This window comes from Pseudophryne corroboree, chromosome 5 (assembly GCF_028390025.1).
Source record: "Pseudophryne corroboree isolate aPseCor3 chromosome 5, aPseCor3.hap2, whole genome shotgun sequence".
In the NCBI taxonomy this organism is placed as follows: domain Eukaryota; kingdom Metazoa; phylum Chordata; class Amphibia; order Anura; family Myobatrachidae; genus Pseudophryne; species Pseudophryne corroboree.
Genome location: NC_086448.1, coordinates 505,102,343 through 505,129,431, shown reverse-complemented (window position 1 = coordinate 505,129,431; position 27,089 = coordinate 505,102,343). Strand labels below are relative to the sequence as shown.

The following is a 27,089-nucleotide window of genomic DNA, read 5'->3' as shown; positions in this document are numbered from 1 at the left end:
GAGGTGTTTTTGCTGCGCTGTACCTCAGCCGTCACTTTTTTTGATAGAAGATCGGTCTTCTTCTACTCACCTGTCTTCTGGCTCTGTGAGGGGGGTGACGGCGTGCTGTGGGAATAAGCATCTAGGCACGGCTAGCGTTCAGTTCCCTTCAGGAGCTAATGGTGTCCTGTCAGCCAGAAGCAGAGCCATGAAACTCTTCAGGAAGTTGGTTCCTACTTCTGCCCCCTCAGTCCCACGAAGCAGGCAGTCTGTTGCCAGCAGTTCTCCCTGAAAATAACAAACCTAACAAGTCTTTTCAGAGAAACTCAGCAGAGCTCCTCAGAGTGCATCCAGTCTGCCTGGACACATTTCTAAAACTGAGGGCTGGAGGAGGGGCATAGAGGGAGGAGCCAGTTCACACCTATTGAAAAGTCTTAAGAGTGCCCATGGCTCCTGCGGAACAGTCTATACCCCATGGTCATGAAGTGGACCCCAGCATCCTCTAGGACCAGAGACGTGCAGTCTGGGGAGGCAGGGGAGGCAGTGCCTCCCCTGTCATTCTCCCCTGTCATTAATGATTACAATAATATAAAGAAGATACTTATGACACATATTCTGTGTCCTAAGTATATGCTTTATATTATTGTAATTTTTACACTTTAAAACACGTTACAAATTGTTTTGGAGGCACAGAGAGCGGTGCCTCCTGCGGATAATGACAAAAGGCCGGATGTGGGGGGCGGGCAGGGTGCGGGGCCAATGACAGGGCTGTAAAAGCCCATTGCAAAAGCATGATAAGCGGCACCGGTGTGAGTGCCTCAGTGACAGGGGCGTGCTTTCAGCACATATGAAAGCACGCCCCTGTCACTGCTGCAGATATGATTGGGCACCAGAATTTGGATCACCCTGTGGACCAGCCTACCGATCGCCAGCTAGACGCTCTGGACTTTCTCATGTCAGACCCTGGTGGACTCTGCTCCCCTGACCCGCTCATCACCGCTAACTGAGTTATCATCTCACCGGCCAACGCCGCTCTCCTCTCCTCCCCCCCCCCCCTCCCGCGCTATGTGACATCTCCGTCCCCGCTCATCACCATCCCAGGTCATCAGCCCCCTTTCCCCGGTCATCACCGCTGCGCTATGTAACTTAGCATATCCCCCATTCCCGCTCAGCACCGGCGCCGCTCACCTCCGCTATCTGACTTAGCATCTCCCCCGTCCCCGCTCAGCACTGGCACCGCTCATTTCCCCCCTCACCACCGCTATCTGACTTAGCATCTCCCCCGTCCCCGCTCAGCACTGGCACCGCTCATTTCCCCCCTCACCACCGCTATCTGACTTATCATCTCCCCCCCCCCCCCTCATCACCGCTATATGACATATCTCCTCCGTCCCCGCTCATTACCCCCCCTTCCCCCTACTAGCTGCTAGAGTGTGTGCCATGTCCCCCCCTCCCCCTACTAGCTGAAGTGTGTGTCATGTCCCCCCCTCCCCCTACTAGCTAAAGTGTGTGCCATGTCCCCCCCTACTAGCTAAAGTGTGTGTCATGTCCCCCCCTCCCCCTACTAGCTAAAGTGTGTGTCATGTCCCCCCCTCCCCCTACTAGCTGAAGTGTGTGCCATGTCCCCCCCTCCCCCTACTAGCTAAAATGTGTGTCATGTCCCCCCCTCCCCCTACTAGCTGAAGTGTGTGCCATGTCCCCCCTCCCCCTACTAGCTGAAGTGTGTGCCATGTCCCCCCCTCCCCCCACTAGCTAAAGTGTATGCCATGTCCCCCCGCTTCCTCTACTAGCTAAAGTGTGTACCATGTCCCCCCCTCCCTCTACTAGCTGAAGTGTGTGCCATGTCCCCCCCTCTCCCCACTAGCTAAAGTGTATGCCATGTCCCCCCGCTCCCTCTACTAGCTAAAGTGTGTTCCATGTCCCCCCGCTGGCCCAATCGCTGGCTAATGTGCACAACGACAGCGGCGGGAAACCACAGACCCAGCGTGAATTGAGCGGTGCCCGGTGATCTCCTCTTCCGCCCTCTCTCAGACAGAAGCCCCTGCTCGGTGGCCGGCGGCTGTGTAGAGCGCACAGCCGCTCACCGCTCACCGCCCACCGCCGCCAGCCGCTCACCGCCGCCAGCAACAACAAATGAGTCAGGTAATGTTCACCTGCTGTCACTCTCTCTCCCTGTCGTTACTGTCCCTACTGTCACACTCTCTCTCCCTGTCGTCACTCTCTATCCCTGTCGTCACTCTCTCCCTGCTGTCACTGTCGTCACTCTCTCTCCCCCTGCTGTCACTGTCGTCACTCTCTCCCTGTCGTCACTCTCTCCCTGCTGTCACTGTCGTCCCTCTCTCTCTCCCTGCTGTCACTGTCGTCACTCTCTCTCCCTGTCGTCACTCTGGCTGTCCCTGCTATCACAATTTCAGCTCATTCAGTGTGCTACAATGTGAATTTCGGCTCATTCTTTGTGCTACAATGTGACTGTCGGCTCATTCAGTGTGCTAAAATGTGAATTTTGGATCATTCAGTGTGCTACAATGTGAATGTCGGCTCATTCAGTGTGCTACAATGTGAATGTCGGCTCATTCAGTGTGCTACAATGTGAATGTCGGCTCATTCAGTGTGATACAATGTGAATTTCGGCTCATTCAGTGTGCTACAATGTGAATTTCGGCTCATTCTTTGTGCTACAATGTGACTGTCGGGTCATTCAGTGTGCTAAAATGTGAATTTTGGATCATTCAGTGTGCTACAATGTGAATGTCGGCTCATTCAGTGTGCTAAAATGTGAATTTCGTCTCATTCTTTGTGCTACAATGTGACTGTCGGCTCATTCAGTGTGCTATAATGTGAATGTCGGCTCATTCAGTGTGCTATAATGTGAATTTCGGATCATTCAGTGTGCTATAATGTGAATTTCGGATCATTCAGTGTGCTACAATGTGAATTTCAGCTCATTCAGTGTGCTAAAATGTGAATTTTGGATCATTCAGTGTGCTAAAATGTGAATTTTGGATCATTCAGTGTGCTACAATGTGAATGTCGGCTCATTCAGTGTGCTACAATGTGAATTTCGGCTCAGTCAGTGTGCTACAATGTAACTGTCGGCTCATTCAGTGTGCTACAATGTGAATTTCGGCTCATTCAGTGTGCTACAATGTGAATTTCGGCTCATTTAGTGTGCTACACGGTGAATGTCGGCTCATTCAGTGTGCTACAATGTGAATTTCGGCTCATTTAGTGTGATACAATGTGACTGTCGGCTCATTCAGTGTGCTACAATGTAACTGTCGGCTCATTCAGTGTGCTAAAATGTGAATGTCGGCTCATTCAGTGTGCTACAATGTGAATTTCGTCTCATTCAGTGTGCTACAATGTGAATTTCGGCTCATTCAGTGTGCTACAATGTGACTGTCGGCTCATTCAGTGTGCTAAAATGTGAATGTCGGCTCATTCAGTGTGCTACAATGTGAATTTCGGCTCATTCAGTGTGCTATAATGTGAATTTCGGCTCATTCAGTGTGCTACAATGTGAATGTCGGCTCATTCAGTGTGCTACAATGTAACTGTCGGCTCATTCAGTGTGCTACAATGTGACTGTCAGCTCGTACCGTGTGGTACAATGTGAATTTCGGCTCATACCGTGTGCTATAAGATGAAAGGGGCACCAGTACTAGATAGTATAAGGGGTTCTACTACACTGGACACGCCCCCTATTGTGTGACCATGCCCCCTTTTCTGGAGCGAGCATAATTGCATCCTTGACTTTTGCATACCCCCACTTCAAAATTTCCACTTCGACCACTATATATATATATATATATATATATATATATATATATATATATATATATATATATCAGTGCCTCCCCAGGCAATGACCTCACCGCACGTCACTGTCTAGGACGTATGAGAAATTAACGATATCTAGTTCAATAATGAACGAGTTCGCTCATATCGCTCAGTGTAATCGGTAAATGTGTAGGGCCTATAAGTAATGAGCATCAAAAATACAGCTTAACATATGCAACTTTTGTTTTACTAAGTAATGAGTATCAAAAATTGAGTAAAAATTGCACCATTATATGTTTAAACGGATCGGTCACCAGTTCGTTTACATACTTTCTTATGTACTACATAAAAACAAACAAACTGGTATGCTCAGGGAAACCCTGTCCACCTTAAGGCCCGTACACACTGGTCGATATATCGGCCATTCTCTTGAACGGCCGATATATCGCGGGACCGTCGGCCAGTGTGTACGGGCGATACGTCTGTGAACTCCGTCGTTCACAGACGTATCGCGTCGGCCGCGCAGCACAGCCGACGGCCAATATATCTACCAATATATTGGTGCGTCGCTGTGTGTGTACGGGGGTCGGCTGACCGCCCGTACACATGCTGCGGTGGCCGGCGGTGATTGACAGCTGAACTGGGCGGGCGTGTGTACACGCCCGCCCAGTTCATGGCGTAAGTCCCCGACGGATCGGGCAGTGTGTATGCACAGCACACAGCCCGATTGTCCATAGATATATCTGCAGATCAATTGATCTGCAGATATATCTATTAGTGTGTACCCACCTTTAGAGAGAGAATTTTGTTCAGCACATTTTACTCTCTGCCAGGCAGTCTTCTTGAGGCAGCAGGCTGCCTGTAAAGAAAGCAGTCTAACAGGACCTGAAAGCAGGGAGTCTAGAGTGCCTGATTCCTGTCTGACTTTCTCTACACATTACAGTTCCTCTGCTGTCTGGGCAGGAAGACGCATAATGCATACAGACATGCTGAATAAAAATGCTGTCCCGTCTCAGTAGTGATCTGGGTAAACCGAGTATCTTTTGTTTACTACATAGTGAACAACGCTAGAGGACCTGCTGACATGTCGGCTTTACATTAATACTGAATAACTATTGATATAAATGCTTGAACACAAATGATAAATGTCAGTGCACATGCTGTTCAGCTATAACACAATTATTTATTGTACCACAACTATATATGTGACATAAAAATACTTGCATAATATTTCTGATCTGTAATCAGACTGCCGGAGGAAATAAATGGCATATAACTTTACAGCCTTTTTATAAAACCTCCATTTATGCCTAGAAGCATGGCATGGGAGAGGTCAGCCAGCCAAAAAAAAACAAAAAATTTTTTTTTACACTGATGTCATCAGCACCTTACCCTGGGAATATTTCTGCACATGTAATGAACATGGGGCCTGGGAATCTGGAAACATGATATAGACACAAACCCTCCCTTTTGGCCATAATGTACAAAATGCATAAATGTATAATTAAAAAGTAGTGGATATGGTGCATTTTAAATGTTTAAAAATAGCAGAAAAACAATATATCTGGTTTGTACAGAGCATTGGTCAAATGCTTCCAAGATACCACATTAGTTTAAAACCAGGAAAATTTAAGGTTTAGCCTTACTACAATAAAAATACTGTACTTTTATGCACAAATGTATTTATTAAAATAAAATGTATTGAACATTCTAATGGGCCCTACAGACTCTGCGATGTGCCGCCGAGCTGCCCGACCGCCGATACGGCAGTCGGGCGACCCGGAGGCGGGGGGAATGAAGTTTCTTCACTCCCCCCGTCACCCGACTCCGTAGACGTGCACGCAAATATGGACGATCTCGTCCATATTGGTCTGCATGCACAGCCGATGGGGCATCAGCGATGAACGAGCGCGGGGCCGCGCATCGTTCATCGCTGGTGCCTCCACACTGACAGATATGAACGTTATCTCGTTCATTAATGAACGAGATCGTTCATATCTTGCAGTGTTATCGCCCAGTGTGTAGGGCGCATAACATTTACAAATCTTGGAGAATGCTCTATACCAGTGAACCTTCATACTTCTATGTACCTAAGCATAAATGGCCAAACTGTGAGACAAAATTCTTACACATTTCCAGCAACGATAATTAAATATTTTGTACATTTGTTTTTAATAAAAACTATAGAGCACATGGCAGCAAGTAATTGTGTAAGTAAATACAAGTAAATATAATATTAATGTGGTATATAATGCAGACAATAAATAAATAAAAATCACATATATAATGCCCATAGTAACAACTGTAATACATTTTGCAGTTCAGATAACGGAGTTGCCATCTAACATTTATTAATAAATTATCTAGATCAATGATGGGCAACTAAAGGTCCATCTTTAGTCCACTGATTAAGAGTAATCTCATTTAAAACTCTGGTCAGTGCTTGTGATATTAAAATGTATCATGACCTAGTGATGTCACTAGCTCTTATTAAATATTGGTATAGCCGGGCAATTTTAACGTATAGGCACACTGGGCAGATGTCCAGTTCCCCACGGTCACAAAACGAGCGGGCATGACGGTGCCCTGCCAGGCGCTCTCTCACCTCTACCACTCCGGAGCGACGTGGTTGTGTGTATCTGTTGGCGGGCATGGGTCATTGTTCATTTCCTCTCTTAGTGGCCTCGGTGATCAGCGTCCTACATGAAGTCGGCGCCGGGCATATACATCTTACTTCTTGTCATATGTTTGCAAAGCACTACTGAAGCAAAGCAGGAAGCACCATCAGCTTGGAGCAGCTATGACAATACAGATAAGCTGACCGGTCAGGATCCAATTGTGAGTCCGTTAGCAGTCACATGACTCATCTGACCAATCATCAGAGACCCAGGGGTATAAAGATCCTGCAAAGGCACTTCCTGGTTGTCTGTGCTTTGTTGTCTACAGACATGCTGAGACCTCTGATGAGTATTCCTCTGTCTAGCAGCTTGATCATTAACACGTGTGCAGTTAACCACTTAGCACCCACTGATTGCATCCAGAAATCCTGAGTAGCTGGTCGTGCTCCAGCAATCCTGTACTGTATAGCCGGTACTGCTCCGCAACCCAGCAATCAGCAATCCTGAGTAGCTGGCTGTGCTCCAGCAATCTTGTATAGCCGTTACTGCTCCGCAACCTAGCATCTAAGTGTAAGTAACTGGTCGCAACCCGATAATCCTGAGAAGCTGGTACCGATCTGCATTCTAGCACCTGAGCCTAAGAAACTGGTCGCAACCCAGTAATCCTGAGAAGCTGGTACTGCTCTGCATCCCAAAAGCTGTGCCTAAGTAGCTGGTCATAACCCAGCAATCCTAAACAGCTGGTACTGTTCCGCATCCCAGCATCTAAGGCTAAGCATTTGTTTTCCAGCAGTCAGACACAGCTTTTTGGTTCTATACTTCATAGTAACAACTAAACCACCTTATCTCTCTTCACTCTCCTATCCTACATGAAGAAAATTTATATTACGCTTCCTAGCTTCCGACCCAGCCTTCTACGCTCTACTCCCGTGACAATCCCTAGTCCGGACCCACAAACAAATCCAAGTTTGACACCCACGATTCTAAGAGCCTTCAAGCAGGGGCCGGCTGGGCCAGAGGCATCAGCCTCGTGGACTGGTGGCCTCCGGAGCTTCTTGGGAGGCAGGTAGAGAATATTGCCTGACCACTTTGCATGTGAATTACACCCAATCAGAGAGGCCAGGCAGCATTCTCTACCTACCATCAAGGCTGAAGCAAGACACGAAATGGCTTTTAGCTTGCTGACTGGTGGATAGCTGGAGCAATCTACCATTCAGAGTGCAGCATTCTATGCCTGCCTCCAGCCATACAGCGAACGGCTGACAGCTTGCTGATTGGTGGATGGCTGGAGCCATCCACCAATCAGAGTGGATAGATGGTGCAGGACCGCAGGAGGGGTACGTTATGAATTGCTTTTATTTTATTCCTGTGAATGAATGAACAGGGGCCCCAGTGCATTGCTTTACCCACGGCCTTCAATTCTGTTAAGACCGTCCTGGGTACAGCAATCCAAAATGAATAAATGATGACTACACAATGATCAGTCATTAAAGAAACCTGTATTCAGGGTAAGAGATTCATAATTCTGAGCCTTTTCTATTAAAATGCCATGTTTTTGCAAATGGTTATCTTCCTAGGGCATACTGTTATTTTCTAGATATCCCCACCTTCCCCGTCTGAAGACATCCTCTAGAAAAATAAATCACCATGTACCGTGTTTGGTTCGTGCACCCGAGTGATGCCCCATGTATGCCTCATGTCATAGAGCCCTTGGATTGCCCGTTTGACCTGCCAATCCATTCTCTAAAAGGAATGGCCCGGCAACACATGTAATAGATGAAAACAGGGGCATTGCCAAACAGGCTGACTTTGTGAACAAGCCCTCAATGGGTGAAATATGGGTATAGCAAACAGTACCTGGTCTACGCAGACAGCACGGTTATCCAGGCACCGCTGAACTGCACATCCAGGTACTTTTCTGTAAAACAGGCGTCCTCTCATCTGGTCTACATTACTTTCCCTGCAGTACCTAGTATCATGGAAGCTGCGTGGCTATCATTACACAGACAACAGAAACACCCTTTCTTCCTATCTGCGTGCCCAGCTGCAGGGTTCTCTCATCCACAGTCCAATGTCCTACAAGCAAATGGTTGGACAGCAGAAACCCTGGGGAAGAAGTATCAGACAACATATCCCACACATTTCCTAACATATTTATACTGTGGGCAATTGTCTAATGACTATGTGTCTCATTAATACCTAAATACTGCTACCTACTTGCTTCATCTTAACTTGGTAGTGTGCTATATCAGTGAAAACATCTATAGGCAGCATATGGTTCAATTGTAATCTGTATCAACACAAAACCTTGTTTGAGAGGTGGTTATACAAAATTAATTACAAACCTGGTTTGAAATTGGCAATTTCTTATGTGACATTTTTTTTGTTTGTTTTGTTTTTCTTTTTTTTACCTATGAACCAATAGTTCATTTTTCCTGTGTACCCTTATATGATTTACATATTATTTACTATTTTCAGCTCATTTGTGCCTCATACTTTCCAGGAAGAGAGGAATGCTCTCACCATTTCTTTGTAGAAAAAAACACATTCACGTCTTGTCTGCCATCGGATATAAGACACTGTTGGAAAAACCATCAACTATCGGTTGATAGCCATCCCTACATTACATTTCTAACAGTTAAAGCCAAGTTCATAGAAAAGGAAAAACTGCATTTGTGTATTTTTTTCTTAAAATGCCAAATATACTACAACTCTGAATTTATTTTTGTGCCAGCCAAATATCTCACAAATTGTTTTCCATTCTGACATAGTGGCTCTTATTTTATGCACTTATACCATGGTAATAATAAGATTTTACTTACCGGTAAATCTATTTCTCATAGTCCGTAGTGGATGCTGGGGACTCCGTAAGGACCATGGGGATAGAAGGGCTCCGCAGGAGACATGGGCACTTTAAGAAAGAATTTAGGTTCTGGTGTGCACTGGCTCCTCCCTCTATGCCCCTCCTCCAGACCCCAGTTAGAGAAACTGTGCCCAGAAGAGCTGACAGTACAAGGAAAGGATTTTGGTAATCCAGGGCAAGATTCATACCAGCCACACCAATCACACCGTATAACATGTGATAACAACCAGTTAACAGTATGACAAATAACAGAGCATCAGGTCAAACCCTGATGCAACCATAACTTAACCCTTATTGAAGCAATAACTATATACAAGTATTGCAGAAGAAGTCCGCACTTGGGATGGGCGCCCAGCATCCACTACGGACTACGAGAAATAGATTTACCGGTAAGTAAAATCTTATTTTCTCTAACGTCCTAGTGGATGCTGGGGACTCCGTAAGGACCATGGGGATTATACCAAAGCTCCCAAACGGGCGGGAGAGTGCGGATGACTCTGCAGCACCGATTGAGCAAACACAAGGTCCTCCTCAGCCAGGGTATCAAACTTGTAGAACTTTGCAAAAGTGTTTGAACCTGACCAAGTAGCCGCTCGGCAAAGCTGTAATGCCGAGACCCCTCGGGCAGCCGCCCAAGACGAGCCCACCTTCCTAGTGGAATTGGCCTTAACTGATTTTGGCAGCGGCAATCCAGCCGCAGAATGAGCCTGCTGAATCGTGTTACAGATCCAGCGAGCAATAGTTTGCTTTGAAGCAGGAGCACCAAGCTTGTTGGAAGCATACAGGATAAACAAAGACTGTTTTCCTGACCCTAGCTGTTCTGGCTACATAAACCTTCAAAGCCCTGACCACATCAAGCAACTCGGAATCCTCCAAGTCAGTAGTAGCCACAGGCACCACAATAGGTTGGTTTATATGAAAGGATGAAACCACTTTCGGCAAAAATTGTGGACGGGTCCACAATTCTGCTCTATCCGCATGGAAAACCAGATAGGGGCTTTTATGTGACAAAGCCGCCAACTCTGACACACGCCTAGCCGAAGCCAAGGCTAATAGCATGACCACCTTCCACGTGAGATATTTCAACTCCACCGTTTTGAGTGGTTCAAACCAGTGGGATTTCAGGAAACTCAACACCACGTTAAGATCCCAAGGTGCCACTGGAGGCACAAAAGGGGGTTGAATATGCAGCACTCCCTTTACAAACGTCTGAACTTCAGGTTGAGAAGCCAACTCTTTTTGAAAGAAAATGGATAGGGCCGAAATCTAGACCTTAATGGAACCCAATTTTAGGCCCAAATTCACTCCGGACTGTAGGAAGTGAAGGAAACGGCCCAGCTGGAATTCCTCCGTCATATACGGTGATAATGTTGAGCTGTCATGTCCTTCCTAGCCGTTATCAGCGTAGGAATTACCTCATCCGGGATGCCTTTCTCTGCTAGGATCCGGCGTTCAACCGCCATTCCGTCAAACGCAGCCGCTGTAAGTCTTGGAACAGACAGGGCCCCTGTTGCAACAAGTCCTGTATTAGAGTAAGAGGCCACGGGTCCTCTGTGAGCATTTCTTGCAGATCTGGATACCAAGTCCTTCGTGGCCAATCTGGAACAATGAGTATTGATCTCACTCCTCTTTTTCTTATTATCCTCAGCACCTTGGGTATGAGAGGAAGAGGAGGAAATACATAGACCGACTGGAACACCCACGGTGTCACCAGGGCGTCTACAGCTATCGCCTGAGGGTCTCTTGACCTGGCGCAATACCTCTGTAGCTTTTTGTTGAGGCAGGATGCCATCATGTCCACCTGTGGCAGTTCCCACTGACTTGTAATCTGTGCGAAGACTTCCTGATGAAGTCCCCACTCTCCCGGGTGGAGGTCGTGTCTGCTGAGGAAGTCTGTTTCCCAGTTGTCCACTCCCGGGATGAACACTGCTGACAGTGCGCTTACGTGATTCTCCGCTCAGCGAAGAATTCTGGTGGCTTCCGCCATCGCCACTCTGCTCCTTGTGCCGCCTTGGCGGTTTACATGAGCCACTGCAGTGATGTTGTCTGACTGAATCAGAACCGGTTGGTCGCGAAGCAGGGTCTCCGCTTGACGTAGGGCGTTGTATATTACCCTTAGTTCCAGGATGTTGATGTGAAGGCAGAATGAGCCTGCTGAATCGTGTTACAGATCCAGCGAGCAATAGTTTGCTTTGAAGCAGGAGCACCAAGCTTGTTGGAAGCATACAGGATAAACAAAGACTGTTTTCCGGACCACTTGTCCAGCAAGTCCCATTGAAAAGTCCTCGCATGGAACCTGCCGAAGGGAATGGCCTCGTATGAGGACACCATCCTTCCCAGGACACGAGTGCAGTGATGCACTGACACCTGTTTTGGTTTTAATAGGTTCCTGACCAGTGTCATGAGTTCCTGAGCTTTCTCCATCGGGAGATAAACCCTTTTCTGGTCTGTGTCTAGAATCATGCCCAGGAAAGGCAGACGAGTCGTAGGAACCAACTGCGACTTTGGAATATTTAGAATCCAGCCGTGTTGCCGTAACACTTCCAGAGAAAGTGCTACGCTGATCAGCAACTGCTCTCTTGATCTCGCTTTTATGAGGAGATCATCCAAGTATGGGATAATTCTGACTCCTTGCTTCCGCAGGAGTACCATCATTTCCGCCATTACCTTGGTAAATATTCTCGGTGCCGTGGAGAGACCAAACGGCAACGTCTGAAATTGGTAATGACAATCCTGTACCACAAATCTGAGGTACGCCTGATGAGGTGGATAAATGGGGACATGAAGGTATGCATCTTTTATGTCCAGAGACACCATAAAATCCCCCCTTCCAGGCTTGCGATGACCGCTCTCAGCGATTCCATCTTGAACTTGAACCTTTTCAGGTATATGTTCAGGGATTTTAAATTCAATATGGGTCTGACCGAACCGTCCGGTTTCAGGACTACAAACATGGTCGAATAATAACCCCTTCCTTGTTGGAGGGGAACCTTGACCACCACCTGTTGAAGATACAATTTGTGAATTGCAGTTAACATTATTTCCCTCTCGTGGGGGGAAGCTGGCAGGGCCGATTTGAGGTATCGGTGAGGGGGCATCTCCTCGAATTCCAGCTTGTATCCCTGAGACACAATATCTATTGCCCAGGGATCCAACTGGGAGTGAACCCACTTGTGGCTGAAATTTCGAAGACGTGCCCCCACCGGGCCTAGCTCTGCTTGTGGAGCCCCAGCGTCATGCGGTGGATTTTGTAGAGGCCGGGGAGGACTTCTGTTCCTGGGAACTAGCTGTGTTGTGCAGCTTCTTTCCTCTGCCCCTGGCAAGAAAGGACGCACCTCGGACTTTCTTGTTTTTCTGTGATCGAAAGGACTGCATTTGATAATACGGTGCTCTCTTAGGCTGTGAGGAAACATATGGCAAAAAAATTGACTTTCCAGCAGTAGCTGTGGAGACCAGGTCCGAGAGACCCTCCCCAAACAATTCCTCACCCTTGTAAGGTAAAACCTTCATATGCCTTTTTGAGTCGGCATCACGTGTCCATTGCCGAGTTCACAGGAACCTTCTGGCAGAAATTGACATAGCATTTATTCTAGAACCCAGTAGACTTATGTCTCTTTGAGCATCTCTCATATATAGGACAGCGTCTTTAATATGCCCCAAGGTCAACAATATAGTATCCTTGTCCAAGGTATCAATTTCCTCAGACACGGTATCCGTCCATGCTGCTACAGCACTACACACCCAGGCCGACGCGATCGCTGGCCTCAGTAAGATACCTGAATATGTATAAATGGACTTCAGGGTAAACTCCTGTTTGCGATCCGCAGCATCTTTGAGGGTAGCCGTATCCTGTGACGGCAGTGCTACCTTCTTGGATAAGAGTGTTAAAGCTTTGTCCACCTTAGGGGAGGATTCCCAGCGTAACCTGTCCGTTGGCGGGAAAGGATACGCCACAAGAATCCTTTTGGAAATCTGCAGTTTTTTATCTGGAGATTCCCAAGCCTTTTCACATAGCTCATTTAGCTCGTGTGAGGGGAGAAAGGTTACCTCCGGCCTCTTTTCCCCATACATATGTACCCTCTTGTCAGGGACTGGGATTTCCTCTGTGATGTGCAACACATCCTTAATTGCTATAATCATATAACGGATGGATTTAGCCAATTTTGGCTGTAACTTTGCATCATCGTAATCGACACTGGAGTCAGAATCCATGTCGGTATCTGTCAACAATTTGGGATAGTGGGCGCTTCTGAGACCCTGACGGCCTCTGCGACATAGGATCAGGCACGGGTTGGGACCATGACTGTCCTGAGGCTTCAGCTTTTTCTAACCTTTTATGCAAGGAATTAACATTATCATTTAAAACCTTCCACATATCCATCCAATCAGGTGTCGGCGCCGTCGGCGGAGACACAACATTCATTTGCTCCCGCTCTGCTTCCACATAGCCTACCTCATCAGACATGTCGACACAAGCGTACCGACATACCACACACACAGGGAATGCCCTTTTTGAAGACAGTTCCCCCACAAGGCCCTTAGGAGCGACAGAGAGAGAGAGTATGCCAGCACACACCCCAGCGCTTTAAACCCAGGAATAACACAGTAACTTAATGTTAACCCAGTAGCTGCTGTTTATATATTGTTTTTTGCGCCTAATTATGTGCCCCCCCTCTCTTTTTACCCTCTTCTACCGTGTATCTGCAGGGGAAATCCTGGGGAGCTTCCTCTCAGCGGAGCTGTGGAGAAAAAATGGCGCTGGTGAGTGCTGAGGAAGAAGCTCCGCCCCCTCAGCGGCGGGCTTCTGTCCCGCTTAAATATGCAATTTTTGGCGGGGGCTCATACATATATACAGTGCCCAGCTGTATATATGTTTAACTTTTGCCAAAAGAGGTCCCAAATGCTGCCCAGGGCGCCCCCTCACCTTCGCCCTGCACCCTTACAGTGACCGGAGTATGTGAGGTGTGTGGGAGCAATGGCGCACAGCTGCAGTGCTGTGCGTTACCTCAGTGAAGAACGGAGTCTCCTGCCGCCTGTGAAGTCTTCTTTGCTTCTCATACTCACCCGGCTTCTGTCTACCGGCTCTGCGAGGGGGACGGCGGCGCGGCTCTGGGATCCGAGGGTGAGATCCTGCGTACGATCCCTCTGGAGCTAATGGTATCCAGTAGCCTAAGAAGCAGGACCTAGCTTCAGAGAGTAGGGCTGCTTCTCTCCCCTCAGTCCCACGATGCAGGGAGTCTGTTGCCAGCAGAGCTCCCTGAAAATAAAAAAACCTAAACAAAATACTTTCTCTCAGCAAACTCAGGAGAGCTCACTGAAAAGCACCCAGCTCGTCTGGGCACAGTATCAAACTGGGGTCTGGAGGAGGGGCATAGAGGGAGGAGCCAGTGCACACCAGAACCTAAATTCTTTCTTAAAGTGCCCATGTCTCCTGCGGAGCCCGTCTATCCCCATGGTCCTTACGGAGTCCCCAGCATCCACTAGGACGTTAGAGAAAACTTGAATAGATCACTGTTTTCACCAATTTAAAAAAGTGGTCATCTGATTACTACTGAGTCACTGCTGTATGTATGTATGTATGTATGTATGTATGTATGTATGTATGTATGTATATATGTATGTATGGGGTATGAGTGACTGGCGGTCAGGAGACCACCAGTCACAATACCGACGGCGGGATCTCGGTTGTTACATGGTCGGTGGGGAGGGGGAGGGCAGTGCAACGAAGCCCCTTGCTGGCTCGGTGGCTCGCTGTGCTCACCACAGGCTCTGTTCCCACTCTATGGGTGTCGTGGACACCCACGAGTGGGAATAGTCCCTTTTGGTCGGCATGCCGACTGGGGGGATTTTCAGATGCCAGTATCCCGGCGTTGGAATTGTGACCGCCGGTCACATAACTGCATCCCATCTATGATATATACATTTACATTACAGATACTTTGATAGTCGATCTCAATGGCTCACATTATTTAAACTCAGATGAATGCTTATGCTTCTCTTACTTAAACCATCTTCGACAGCGCAAAATTCTGCGGTTTTCTGCCATCCTGATACTTATTTCAGTGTCGTCTGCTGATGTAGCTATGTTTATGTACCCTGTACTTGTCCTATATTGTCTTTAACTGTAAGTCACTGTTTTCCTATCTTGCTTATTTCTATATGTACAAGCTTGGCGCTGCGGATCCCTTGTGGCGACATTCATAAAGGATAATAATAAAATGTGCATGCCAATATATATATATAAAAAAATAAAACATGATGGAAAAGTTTGTAGGGTTTGCAGCATTGAAAATATTATATAGCGTTAGAAGCATAACTGTAGTTTTCTCTTGCCCAGTTTTTTAAAGTCACAATATGCCACAAACACATTTTCCCCTTCTGCTTTATGATCCTTTCCCATTATTCAACATACAGTAAGTAGGTGACTATATTTAGGTTCAGATTCTTTATTGTATTTCTTATTTCCTAATTAATGTAGCACACAATATAAGCTAATAGGCAGTATTTCACTGTATTTGGAAGGGTGATTAAACTTTGATGGAAAGTCTTAAGTGGCTTGCTTCGTTTCCCACACTGCATCCCCGCCTGCTTTTGGAATGTATACACGGCTTTGTCAACCAGTGTCCAATCTGTGCATGCTCCAGCCAGCCTCTTATCTTACAGGGAAAAGCTATGAGGGTGTGTCTACTGCAGAAGTTGGTTGTGAAATAGAGGGCATTTAACATTATATAAGGGATTTATGCAACTTTGCTGTTCATCATAGATAGAGGACAACTATTCATTGTTTTGGAGAACCAGTAAAGGGGGAAATACTGGTTACCTACAACACTGAGGCAATTGTTTTCCAATAACCACTTAAAGCTGGCACCAAGGACTTCCTGATGCTAAGCATCTTGACATAATTTGTGGAACAAGGAATGGCCAATACACCGTAGTAGGGTGTTTCCATTTAAATCAATAGATACTATTATGAACACTTCTATTAAAGCTATTTTCTCACATCTGCTTGAATACGTGCACTGTCTAAGGGAAACTGCTACTTCTTACCACATTCTTTCTACATCACATTAACTTATTTCTCAAGTCAGCATCACATAAAATATATAGTGTTAAGCATCCACCTTATAACAATGTCTAGTACATGGCTTTGGCACGGTCATGGGAAGAGGTCTGTTTCATAACATATAAACAAACAGAAATCCTTGTAATCACTGGCCTATGCTATATTATATTAAAGTGCGCCTTCATGTACCTCACTTACGGTACACATTTAGAAGGGTGCGTGGAAGTGATTACAGAGAACGTGCTAAAATGAAGATTGACCAAATGACACACAGTACTGTAGAAATACACAGGGGGGTATCCAATTACCTGTGCCTTAAGCCCCCGAAGTATAATCAATGATAAGCGGACTGCCGAAGCCCTGATAACACATGGGATCGGAGACTTATTCCTGATCCCATGTGATTTTGCGTGACCACGGATCCATTATCGGGCAATCAAAATGGACCCTAACTGCAAACCAAGATAATGAACATTGGTCACAAAAATCGCGATAATCTGCTGCTTCGATACGCCGAAAACGGATCAAACCTAATTGGATACCCCCCATAATCTATTATATAATCTCCGAGAGCATGTCTAACTGAAGGAAGGTCCAGTCCCCTCACTGCTCTCACAGACTTCCAAAAACAGCAGTCTCTGTCATCACAGACCCCAGTCCTCCCCCCTGTGGCACTTGCAGGGTAGCGCTGTGGGGACAGGTTTGTTCCTTCCTGTTAGTACCTGCACCCAGCCTGCCTGCCCCTTCCCTGGGCACATAGGGGGAGGGTGTGGGGTGTCTGCTGGTACTGAAAGTTTTGTCCTAACAGTGCCCCCCTGCAAGTGCCACAGGGGGAGGACTTGGGACAGTTATGAGAGAGACTTTCATGGAAGAGGGGATACCCGCATCTCCTCTCACTCGTCACCGTTCAGCTCTTCCAACGGCTGCCCGCCCCTAGTAGCATGCCGATTACTCCTTTGCTTCCTTACATCTCAGCTATATTGTGTACTGAGAGTTGTGGTGCTAATAGTTAACTGTGCTGTTTTAGTGATTCTGTAATGTTAAATGCTATGTACCCTATATTGTTCTAATGTGTGCCATATGTACGGCGCTGTGAAACACTTGTGGCACCTTATGAATAAAATGTAATAATAATAATTTCTGCTGTCAAACATTACTATATCATACAGTGTGTACTTGCAAAAACATCCGCTTTCTAACCTCTTCGTGGACTTTCATGGTTGAAGAGAATGCCATTGACGGCAAACAGGTTGTAGGCTTCCCTGAAGTTCACTACAATCCAGTAAGCATAGAGTTTGGCTGCTCCTGTAACATATAAAAAAATAGCATCATCACCAATATCTACTTCAGTATCTTAAGTAGGGGTTCATGGCTAAATGTAAAACATTAATATATTTTCTTTCTTTTCAGTGACTTAAATTCTAATGCATTCCAAAGACAAGGCTGCAATACATGAAATCATTATTAATACATGAAATATCAACCACACAGCCTGGTGCTACCCACACAGTTATATTGCCTACATTGCTTACTGAAAATAAGAACTGTAATTTGTGGCCACATTGTGACTACAAATATGATGGCCTCTATCATCAATTATTAATTTTTTTTAAAAGGTAGATGACTTTGCTTAGTAAATCCGCTATGTACTGTGCTCTGCACTCCATTTTTAATATTTCTTTGACTTCTACTATACCTAAAGGATAAAAGCCATAAATCACTGTTTCTCATTATGATAGTAATCACATCACGGTACCAATAGTTAATATTCTTTTGAAATAAAGTAGATCTGTCTGTCAGTAACCCTAGAACGCATTTTCTCTTCTGCTTTTAAAAGCATGGATGACATAAAAAATATTGTATGATAAAAGTTAAATAAAAAGAAACTTAAGTCAATGGAGAGATGTTTCTTCTACATTAAAGGGGGCTCATTAACCACTATAATGTAATTGCAAATAATAGCAATGAAATATTGATGATAGCTAATTTCTTGTTATACTGTAAGTCACAGTATTCAATCACTCATGAGCAGTTAAGAAAAACAACACTGTGTGCTGCTTTGTGCTGTTATCCTACAGGCCCAAGTGTCACAAGTGTTCACTAACCATAAGGAGATCGAGGGTAAAATGGGGTTGTTTCTTTTTGTGGGATTTCCTGCACTTTTCCATACAGTTCACTGGTTGAAGCTTGATAAAACTTCACCGATTCCAAAAGGCCACAGGTTTTCACTGCATCAAGAAGACGTAAGGTACCGACACCATCAACATCTGCCGTGTACTCTGCCAGGTCAAAGGAGATCTGAAAAAAGAAGGTTAAAGCTTTAATGTGTAATTTCTATAACAGTTTGTCAAGTGCTGTCTACTTAAAAAAGTGTATATGAAAAATGTAGCCTACTACTTCAAATAATAAATGTCCTGCAAGGCTTGCCAAAAAGAATCACATTGAGCCATATAAAACTATGTAGTAATCATATGGTCCTTCACCTGGCATAGAGTTATGTTATGTGCATATTTATTTATTACCAGTTATTTATATAGCGCACATATTCTGCAGCGCTTTACAGATATTATTTTAGCCATGCACATCAGTCCCTGTCCCAGTGGAGCTTACAATCTATATTCCCTATCACATGTGCACGCACGCACATTCAAGCCAGTGTTAATCTAGTTGGGAGCCACTTAACCTACCAGTATATTTTTGGATTGTGGGAGGAAAATGGAGTACCCGGCGGAAACCCACGCAAGCACTGGGAGAATATACAAACTCCACACAGTTAGGGCCTTGGTGGGAATTGAACCCATGACCTCAGTGCTGTGAGGAAGTAATGCTAACCATTACACCATCTGTGTATAGGGTGAGTTATGGTCACACAGGGTGGCCTCCTCCTATGTTACAGATTTTGTGCCTTATGAGCACATACAAAATTGTAAGTGTGAGCTGCCAGGCACAAACATAATTTTGACTTTAAAGCAACAGGTTCCTCTAGCTTGCACCTATGTATGATTGTCCATTACAGAGGGCGGGAACATAAGGGATACAGCTACTTTGAGCCATATGGAGCAAGTTGCATGGCGCAATTCCCATGCTCTGCACTTTTAGGTCAGTTTTGGGTCTTCATTCACATATAGTGGGGTATTCAATGGAAGTTGGAAACTGCCATCTTGTCAGAAAGAGGTCAGTTTCGGACTGGTTGGAAGGGGTTCTGACCTATTCAATGCTGCCCCCTTTTTTCCGACAATTCGGGAAATCCAAGTTGTTGGAAACCTGTCGGAAAGCACGCGGATCGCCGTTCCACGTGTATGGTCGGTAGCGCGGCCAAACAAAAAAGATTTTAGCCCCGTTACAGACTATGTCAATCCGACTTCAAAAGTCGGATTGGCATTGTCGGGAACGGGCCAAACCTGTTGGGTTTGGCATGGCACTGAATACTCACATGTCGGATCCTTTCCTTTGGAAAGGATACAACATGAATTGAATATATCTGATAGTGTACTAGGTACTTAGAATGAGTATTTATCTTATGTACTAAAGGCTACTGGGGATCCATTTAGTACCATGGGGTATAGACGGGTCCATCTTAAGAATTTGATAGTGTGGGCTGGCTCCTCCCTCTATGCCCCTCCTACCAGACTCAGTTTAGAATATGTGCCCGGAGGAGCCGGTCACGCTTATGGTAGCTCCTGAAGAGATTTCTGCTTTTATTTTTCAATTTGTTATTTTCAGGCAGGACTGGATAGAACCAGCCTGCCTGCTTCGTGGGACTTAGGGGGGGTGGGTGGGGGGGCAACCTCGTGAAGGGTTAATGTTCCTGTTCCCCGCTGACAGGACACTAGCTCCTGGGGGAACTATTCGCAAGCCCCACCACGACGAGCGTACATTCCTGCAGCACGCCGCCTACCCCTAACAGAGCCAGAAGAAAGAAGAATGGTGAGTACTAAGCCGGTGTCCCGGTTAGCGGGTCGCCAGCCATTATGGCGGCATGAGGGTACGGAGACGCACAGCTTCTAACTGGGGCTGATTGCGTCTCCAGACTCAGTACACAACTGCATAGTAACATAGTTGTTGAGGTTGAAAAGAGTCGAAATGTCCATTGGGTTCAACCTGTATTCAACCTGAGTCTCAGTACACTGTACACAGTACCCAGACTGGCAATCCGTCTTAAAATGGATCTGTCTCCGTTTTAAGCACAAAATGACCTCAGCCAGTATAAAAAAAGCGGGAAGACCATGCGCCATTGAAGGGGCGGATCCAGCAGCTCACCAGCGCCATTTTCCCTCTGCAGTGGACACAGATGCCGACAAGGATGTGTAGCTCTTCCGGTGTGACTCCAGATTAGCTCAGTGGTAACAGGGGGTCATAGCAGGGGGGAGGAAGCGATTATTAGTGTACAAAGTCCCCAATCTGGGATATTAGTCTGCGACCCGGCTAAACTTGGCATTAGCAATAAGGGCGCTGTGTGGTGGCTCCAATATCTCTGTCTCCCTGGAAGGGCTCTTTGTTTTTAACCTTTCCTGTGTGTGTGTGCTGTCACATGTACAATATTGTCAGGCAAAGAGTGTGTTTCATGTACGGCAGAGTGTTCCTCTTCCACAGGGAGCTCAATACCATGTACTCAGTGTAGTGCACCTTCTCAGGCTAGCGGGGCTGAATCAGCGTAGCTGGATTCCATTAAAGGAATGATCTCCAAAATCTCTAATACATTGTCCCGTCATGAGAAAGACGCAATACTTAAGACAGTCGGTGGATGAGATTATGAATAGCAACTCAGGTGGTCATTCCGAGTTGATCGCTAGCTGCTATCGTTCGCTGCGCAGTGATCAGGAAAAAAAATCGGCACTTCTGTGCATGCGTATGCGGCGCAATTCGCACGTGCGTCGTACTATTACAATGAACGATGTAGCTTTGCACAAGGTCTAGCGAAGCTTTTCAATCGCACTGCTGACCGCAGAGTGATTGACAGGAAGAGGGCGTTTTTGGGTGTGTTCGGAAAAATGCAGTCGTGCCAGGAAAAACGCAGGCATGTCTGGGCGGCGAAAGCAGGGCGTGTTCGTGACGTGAAAACAGGAACTGAATGGTCTGAAGTGATCGCAAGCGCTGAGTAGATCTGAAGCTACTCTGAAACTGCAAAAAATTATTTTGTAGCCGCTCTGTGATCCTTTTGTTCGCACTTATGCTAAGATAAAATACACTCCCAGTGGGAGGCAGCATAGCATTTGCATGGCTGCTAAAAACTGCTAGCGAGCGATCAACTCGGAATGACCCCCTCAGTTCCCAAACAAGCGTCTGTCCCCTGCCATTTGTCCGCAGAAACATACTCTGGCCTATATCCTGCAGTCTGATTCTGACGCTGAGGGTTCAGACATGGAGGAGGGGAGGTGGACTCAGAGGGGAGGGGGGGGGGGGGGGGGGGGGGGGGGAGGATGCTGCTCTGTCACAGGGAAGCTTATAGAAGCTATCAGAGATGCTCTGCAAATTCCTGATAGGGTGGCATAGGAGTGTGAGGAATCTTATTTTAATGTAAAAAATAAGTCCACAGTCACTTTTCCTGTGTCAAAGGAATTGAATACCCTGTTTGAAGAACCGTGGGTTAATCCTGATGAGAAATTTCAAATCCCTAAGAGGTTACTCTCATCCTTTCCTTTTCCTCCTGAGGATAGGAAAAAATGGGAAAGTCCACCGACAGTGAATGCCACAGTGTCCAGGTTGTCACGAAAAAATGAATTACCTGTTCCTGGTGCAGCCTCCCTGAAAGGCACGGCTGATCGTAAAATTGAGACTACACTCAAATCCTTGTACACGGCTGCTGGGGTGGCCTAGAGACCCACTACAGCGTGTGCAAGGATTACTAAAGCCATTGCTAAATGGTCAGGTAACCTAATTGAGGAGTTGGATTCCTTATCTAGGGGGGAAATTGTTTTACTCCTGCAACATATACAGGACTCTGCGAACTTTATGGTGGATGCCATAAAAGAAGTAGGTTTGCTGAATACACGTACCACTGCTATGGCAATGTCAGCACGCAGGGGCTTATGGTTACGCCAGTGGACTGCGGACTCCAGGAAAGACATGGAAGGCCTACCCTTCACAGGAGATGCCTTATTTGGAGACGAACTAGACAAATGGATCTCCAAAGCTACTGCGGGTAAGTCCACATATCTTCCATCTGCAGCTCCCCAACCAGGAAGACCTACTCAGGACCTACTCTACAGTCCTTTCGGACTGCCAAGTTTAAGGGCAAAGACAGAGGATCTTCTACAGCCAACAGAGGTGCTAGAGGTAAAGCACGCAAACCAGCAACTGCTGGTTCTCAGGAACAGAGCTCCAGCTCTGCTTCCTCAAAGCCTTCAGCATGATGATGGACCGCGATACCTGGAAGACTGGCAGGTGGGAGCCGGACTAAAAAATTTCAGTCACATCTGGACAATATCATGCCAGGGCTACAGATCTCATTTCCCAGGGCTACAGACTGGAGTTTTAGGAGCTCCCACCCCACGGATTCTTCAAATCAGGCTTACCAGTTTCGAAAGAGGCAAGTAAAACTTTACAGGATGCCATTAAAAAACTGGTACAGACTTAGGTCATTGTTCCAGTTCCACCTCATCTGCAAAACAAGGGATATTGGGGGTAATTCCAAGTTGATCGCAGCAGGATTTTTGATAGCAATTGGGCAAAACCATGTGCAGTGCAGGGGAGGCAGATATAACATGTGCAGAGAGAGTTAGATTTGGGTGGGTTATTTTATTTCTGTGCAGGGTAAATACTGGCTGATTTATTTTTACACTGCAAATTAGATTGCAGATTGAACACACCCCACCCAAATCTAACTCTCTCTGCACATGTTATATCTGCCTCCCCTGCAGTGCACATGGTTTTGTCCAATTGCTAACAAATATCCTGCTGCAATCAACTTGGAATTACCCCCATTATTCCAACTTGTTTGTGGTACCGAAACCGGACGGTTCAGTAAGGCCGACTTTGAATCTAAAATCGTTGAACCTATACTTACAAGTGTTCAAATTCAAGATGGAGTCTCTGAGAGCAGTGATATCAGGTCTGGAGGAGGGGGAATTCCTAGTGTCTCTGGATATCAAGGATGCGTACCTTCACATTACGATCTGGCTGCCTCACCAAGCTTATCTACGATTTGCACTGCAGGACTGTCACTACCAGTTCCAGGCCCTGCCTTTTGGCCTCTCCATGGCACCGAGGGTGTTCACCAAGGTGATGGCAGAGATGATAGTTCTCCTTCGCAAGCAGGGAGTGAACATAATTCCGTACCTGGACGATCTTCTGATAAAGGCTCCGTCCAGGGAGAGGTTGTTGAACAGCATTGGCCTCACAACCAAACTACTCCTGGATCACGGGTGGATTCTAAATCTTCCGAAATCTCACTTAAAGCCAACTCGGAGGCTCCCATTTCTGGGAATGATACTGGACACACAGTCGCAGAAAGTTTTTCTTCCATTGGAAAAGGCATTGGGAATCCAGTCGATGGTTCGGGATGTCCTGAAGCCAACTCGAATATTGGTGCGTCTATGCATTCGCCTTCTGGGGAAATCGATTGCCTCTTACGAGGCTCTTCAGTATGGAAGGTTTCATGCAAGACCCTTCCAGCTCAACCTGTTGGACAAATGGTCCGGATCACATCTTCACATGCACCAGTGGATCGGTCTGTCGCCAAAGGCCAGAATCATCCTTCTGTGGTGGCTACAGACTTCTCACCTAATCGAGGGACAACAATTCTGCTAACCACTGACGCAAGCCTCAGAGGTTGGGGGAGCAGTCACACAGGGGGTTCAGTTTCAGGGAAGATGGTCAAGTCAGGAAGTCATCCTTCCTATCAATATTCTGGAACTCAGGGCTATATACACAACGCCCTTCAGCAGGCCTCATATTTTCTTCAAGATCAGGCCATTCTGGTCCAGTCGGACAATGTGATGGCAGTGACGTACATAAACTGACAGGGCGGAGCGAAAAGCAGAGCAGCAATGTCAAGTCAGGAAGTCATCCTTCCAATCAACATTCTGGAACTCAGGGCTAGATGCAACGCCCTTCTGCAGGCCTCATATCTTCTTCAAGATCGGCCATTCTGGTCCAGTCGGAAATGTGATGGCAGTGACGTGCATAAACCGACAGGGCGGAACGAAAAGCAGAGCAGCAATGTCAGAGGTGTCAAAAATTCTTCTCTGGGCAGAAAAACATGCTGCAGCGTTGTCGGCGGTCTTCATTCCGGGAATAGACAACTGGGAAGCAGACTTCCTCAGCAGATATGACCTGCATCCGGGGGAGTGGGGCCTTCAACCGGAGGTGTTCAGGTGCTTGACACGTCGGTGGGGATGTCCACAACAACTTAATGGCCTACAGTCAGGAATCGGCATTCAGTGGCATCTCACTTACCAGCGCACTGGTGTGCAGGTTTCCGGAGGTCACGGCCCCAGTCTGCGGCTGCATGAATGCTCTGTCCGTGAGCAGGGTGCCCATTGTCATTGTGTACCCCTGAAGTCCATCTAGTGTGTACCCACCATCTGTGCAGCATGGGCGCCACCATGACACTTGCGGTCAGCTGACCTGCAAACACCCAATCCTGCGCTGTGCCTGCACACATGATTCAAGCATCCAATGCCTGCTGACCAGGGGATATAAATCCAGAACATTGGCTCAGTCTCATTGCCTTGAACAACACGTCACATCCAGTGTACAGCATCTCCTGGCGCCAGTGATCTCCTTGCTCCAGTCTCTCCATGGAACTACAGGCTCCAGCTCTGCTACAACTCCTTCCACAGTCAGCTTCCACCTCTGTATGCAGCAAGAGACTCTCTCCAGGTGCTACTTACCATTCTCACCTGTGTGTTGTTATCTGCGTTCAGTACTTGCAATTACAAACTGTCTCCTGCTTTGGCCTTGCTTGGCTTTGTGGACTTGTGCATATATACAGACTGTGTGAATCTAATGCTGTTGGTTTCCAGACCAATCTCCGGAGTTACTTTCGCCTGTGTTCACTGTCATCAGTTGCATTACTATCGTGTGCATATTTGATCCTGTTGCCATCGGCTTCCAGGCTGGTCATCACTGTTATTAATTTCACTGGTTTACAGATCATCACCTGTGACTGTTATAGCTTCATCAGCTTCTTTGCTCATACCATCAGTATTGTATTGTGCTTCAGTGACTGTTCATATCCCTGTGTGCTAAATAAATATAATTGCGCACATGGGCAGGTATCTTCTACAGTCTCGTCATTTCCTCCACTGCACCACCACTGACCCACTAGTGCCCCCTCTGGGAACAGACACAATAACAGACCTGACAACTCTCGTCTCAACAAGAAGCTCAAGCGGTATTGTTCCAGGTCGAGAGACCCACAGGCAGTGGATGCTCTGACGACTCCATGGGTCTAGCAGATGGTGTACGTGTTTCCTCCACTTCCTCTGATCCCAAGGATTCTAAAAAGAATAAAAAGGGAAAAGGTTCAAGCAATTCTCATTGCTCCAGACTGGCAAAGAAAGGCCAGGTACGCTGACCTTCTGGAGATGCTCCTCGAAGATCTGTGGCCTTTACCTCTTCGCGAGGATCTTCTGCAACAGGGCCCATTCGTCTATCAAGACTTAACACGGCTATGTTTGGCATGGACGTAGAACGGCTGATTCTAGCCAGGAGAGGCATCCCTGACAAGGTCATCCTGACTAAGATCCAAGCCTGGAAGGGGGTAACGTCTAAACATTACCACCGTATTTGGATGAAATACGTCTCTTGGTGTGAGCGCAGAAAATATTCTGTGGTGGAATTTCATCTGTGACGTTTCCTGCTTTTTCTGCAGTCGGGTGTGGATGTGGGCCTATGGTTGGGCTCCATAAAAGTCCATTTTCTTTCAGAAATAATTGGCTTCTCTTCCTGAGGTCCAGACGTTCTTGAAAGGTGTTCTGCACATCCAACTTCCCTTTGTGCCCCCCACGGCACCTTGGGATCTCAATTTGGTGCTGCAGTTCCTCCAAATCGGATTGGTTGGAACCATTACAGGAGGTATATGTAAAATATCTTACATGGAAGACCGTCACACTGTTGGCCTTGGCTTCAGCAATACATGTGTCGGAACTGGGAACTTGTCTTACAAGAGCCGCTATTTAATTCTCCATGAGGATAAAGCTGAACTCAGGACTCGTCAGCAATTTCTTCCTAAGGTGGTGTCTGCATTATACATCAACTAAGCTATTGTGGTTCCGGTTGTTACCGACACCTCTGCTACTTCAAAGTCTTTGGAAGTTATGAGGGCTTTGAAGGTGTATGTGAAGAGAACAGCTCGTCACAGGAAATCGGACTCGCTGTTTGTTCTTTACGATCCCAATAAGATTGGATGTCCTGCTTCATAGCAGTCAATTGCACGCTGGATCAGGCTCACTATCCAGCATGCTTATTCCATGGCAGGATTGCCGGTTATTAAATCTGTACAGGCCCACTCAACTACGTTGGTGGGTTCTTCTTGGGTGGCTGCCCACGGTGTCTCGGCCTTACAGCTCTGCCGAGCAGCTACTTGGTCAGGTTCGAACAGGTTTGCAAAGTAATACAAGTTCGATACTTTGGCCTCTGAGAACCTTCAGTTTGGTCAATCAGTTCTGCAGGTACCTCAGCACTCTCCCACCCGGTTGGGGAGATTTGGTACTTCCCCATGATACTAAATGGATCCCCAGTATCCTCTAGCACGTAAGAGAAAATAGGATTTTAATTACCTACTGGTAAATCCTTTTCTCGTAGTCCATAGAGGATACTGGGCGCCTGCCCGGTGCTTCGT

The 27,089-nt window shown here is 46.6% G+C and overlaps 1 protein-coding gene across 2 annotated transcripts in view; it reads right to left on the bottom strand.

The window, feature by feature from the left end:
• GMDS (GDP-mannose 4,6-dehydratase) overlaps positions 1-27,089 on the bottom strand; it is a 1,113,821-nt gene that overhangs the window by 645,581 nt on the left and 441,151 nt on the right. For both annotated transcript variants that reach the window (XM_063923050.1, XM_063923049.1), the window contains 2 exons: positions 18,409-18,601; positions 17,504-17,608 (listed from right to left, as the gene is read on the bottom strand). In XM_063923050.1, coding sequence (XP_063779120.1) covers positions 17,504-17,608; positions 18,409-18,601 — 298 coding nt within the window. The remainder of the gene's footprint in view (positions 1-17,503; positions 17,609-18,408; positions 18,602-27,089) is intronic.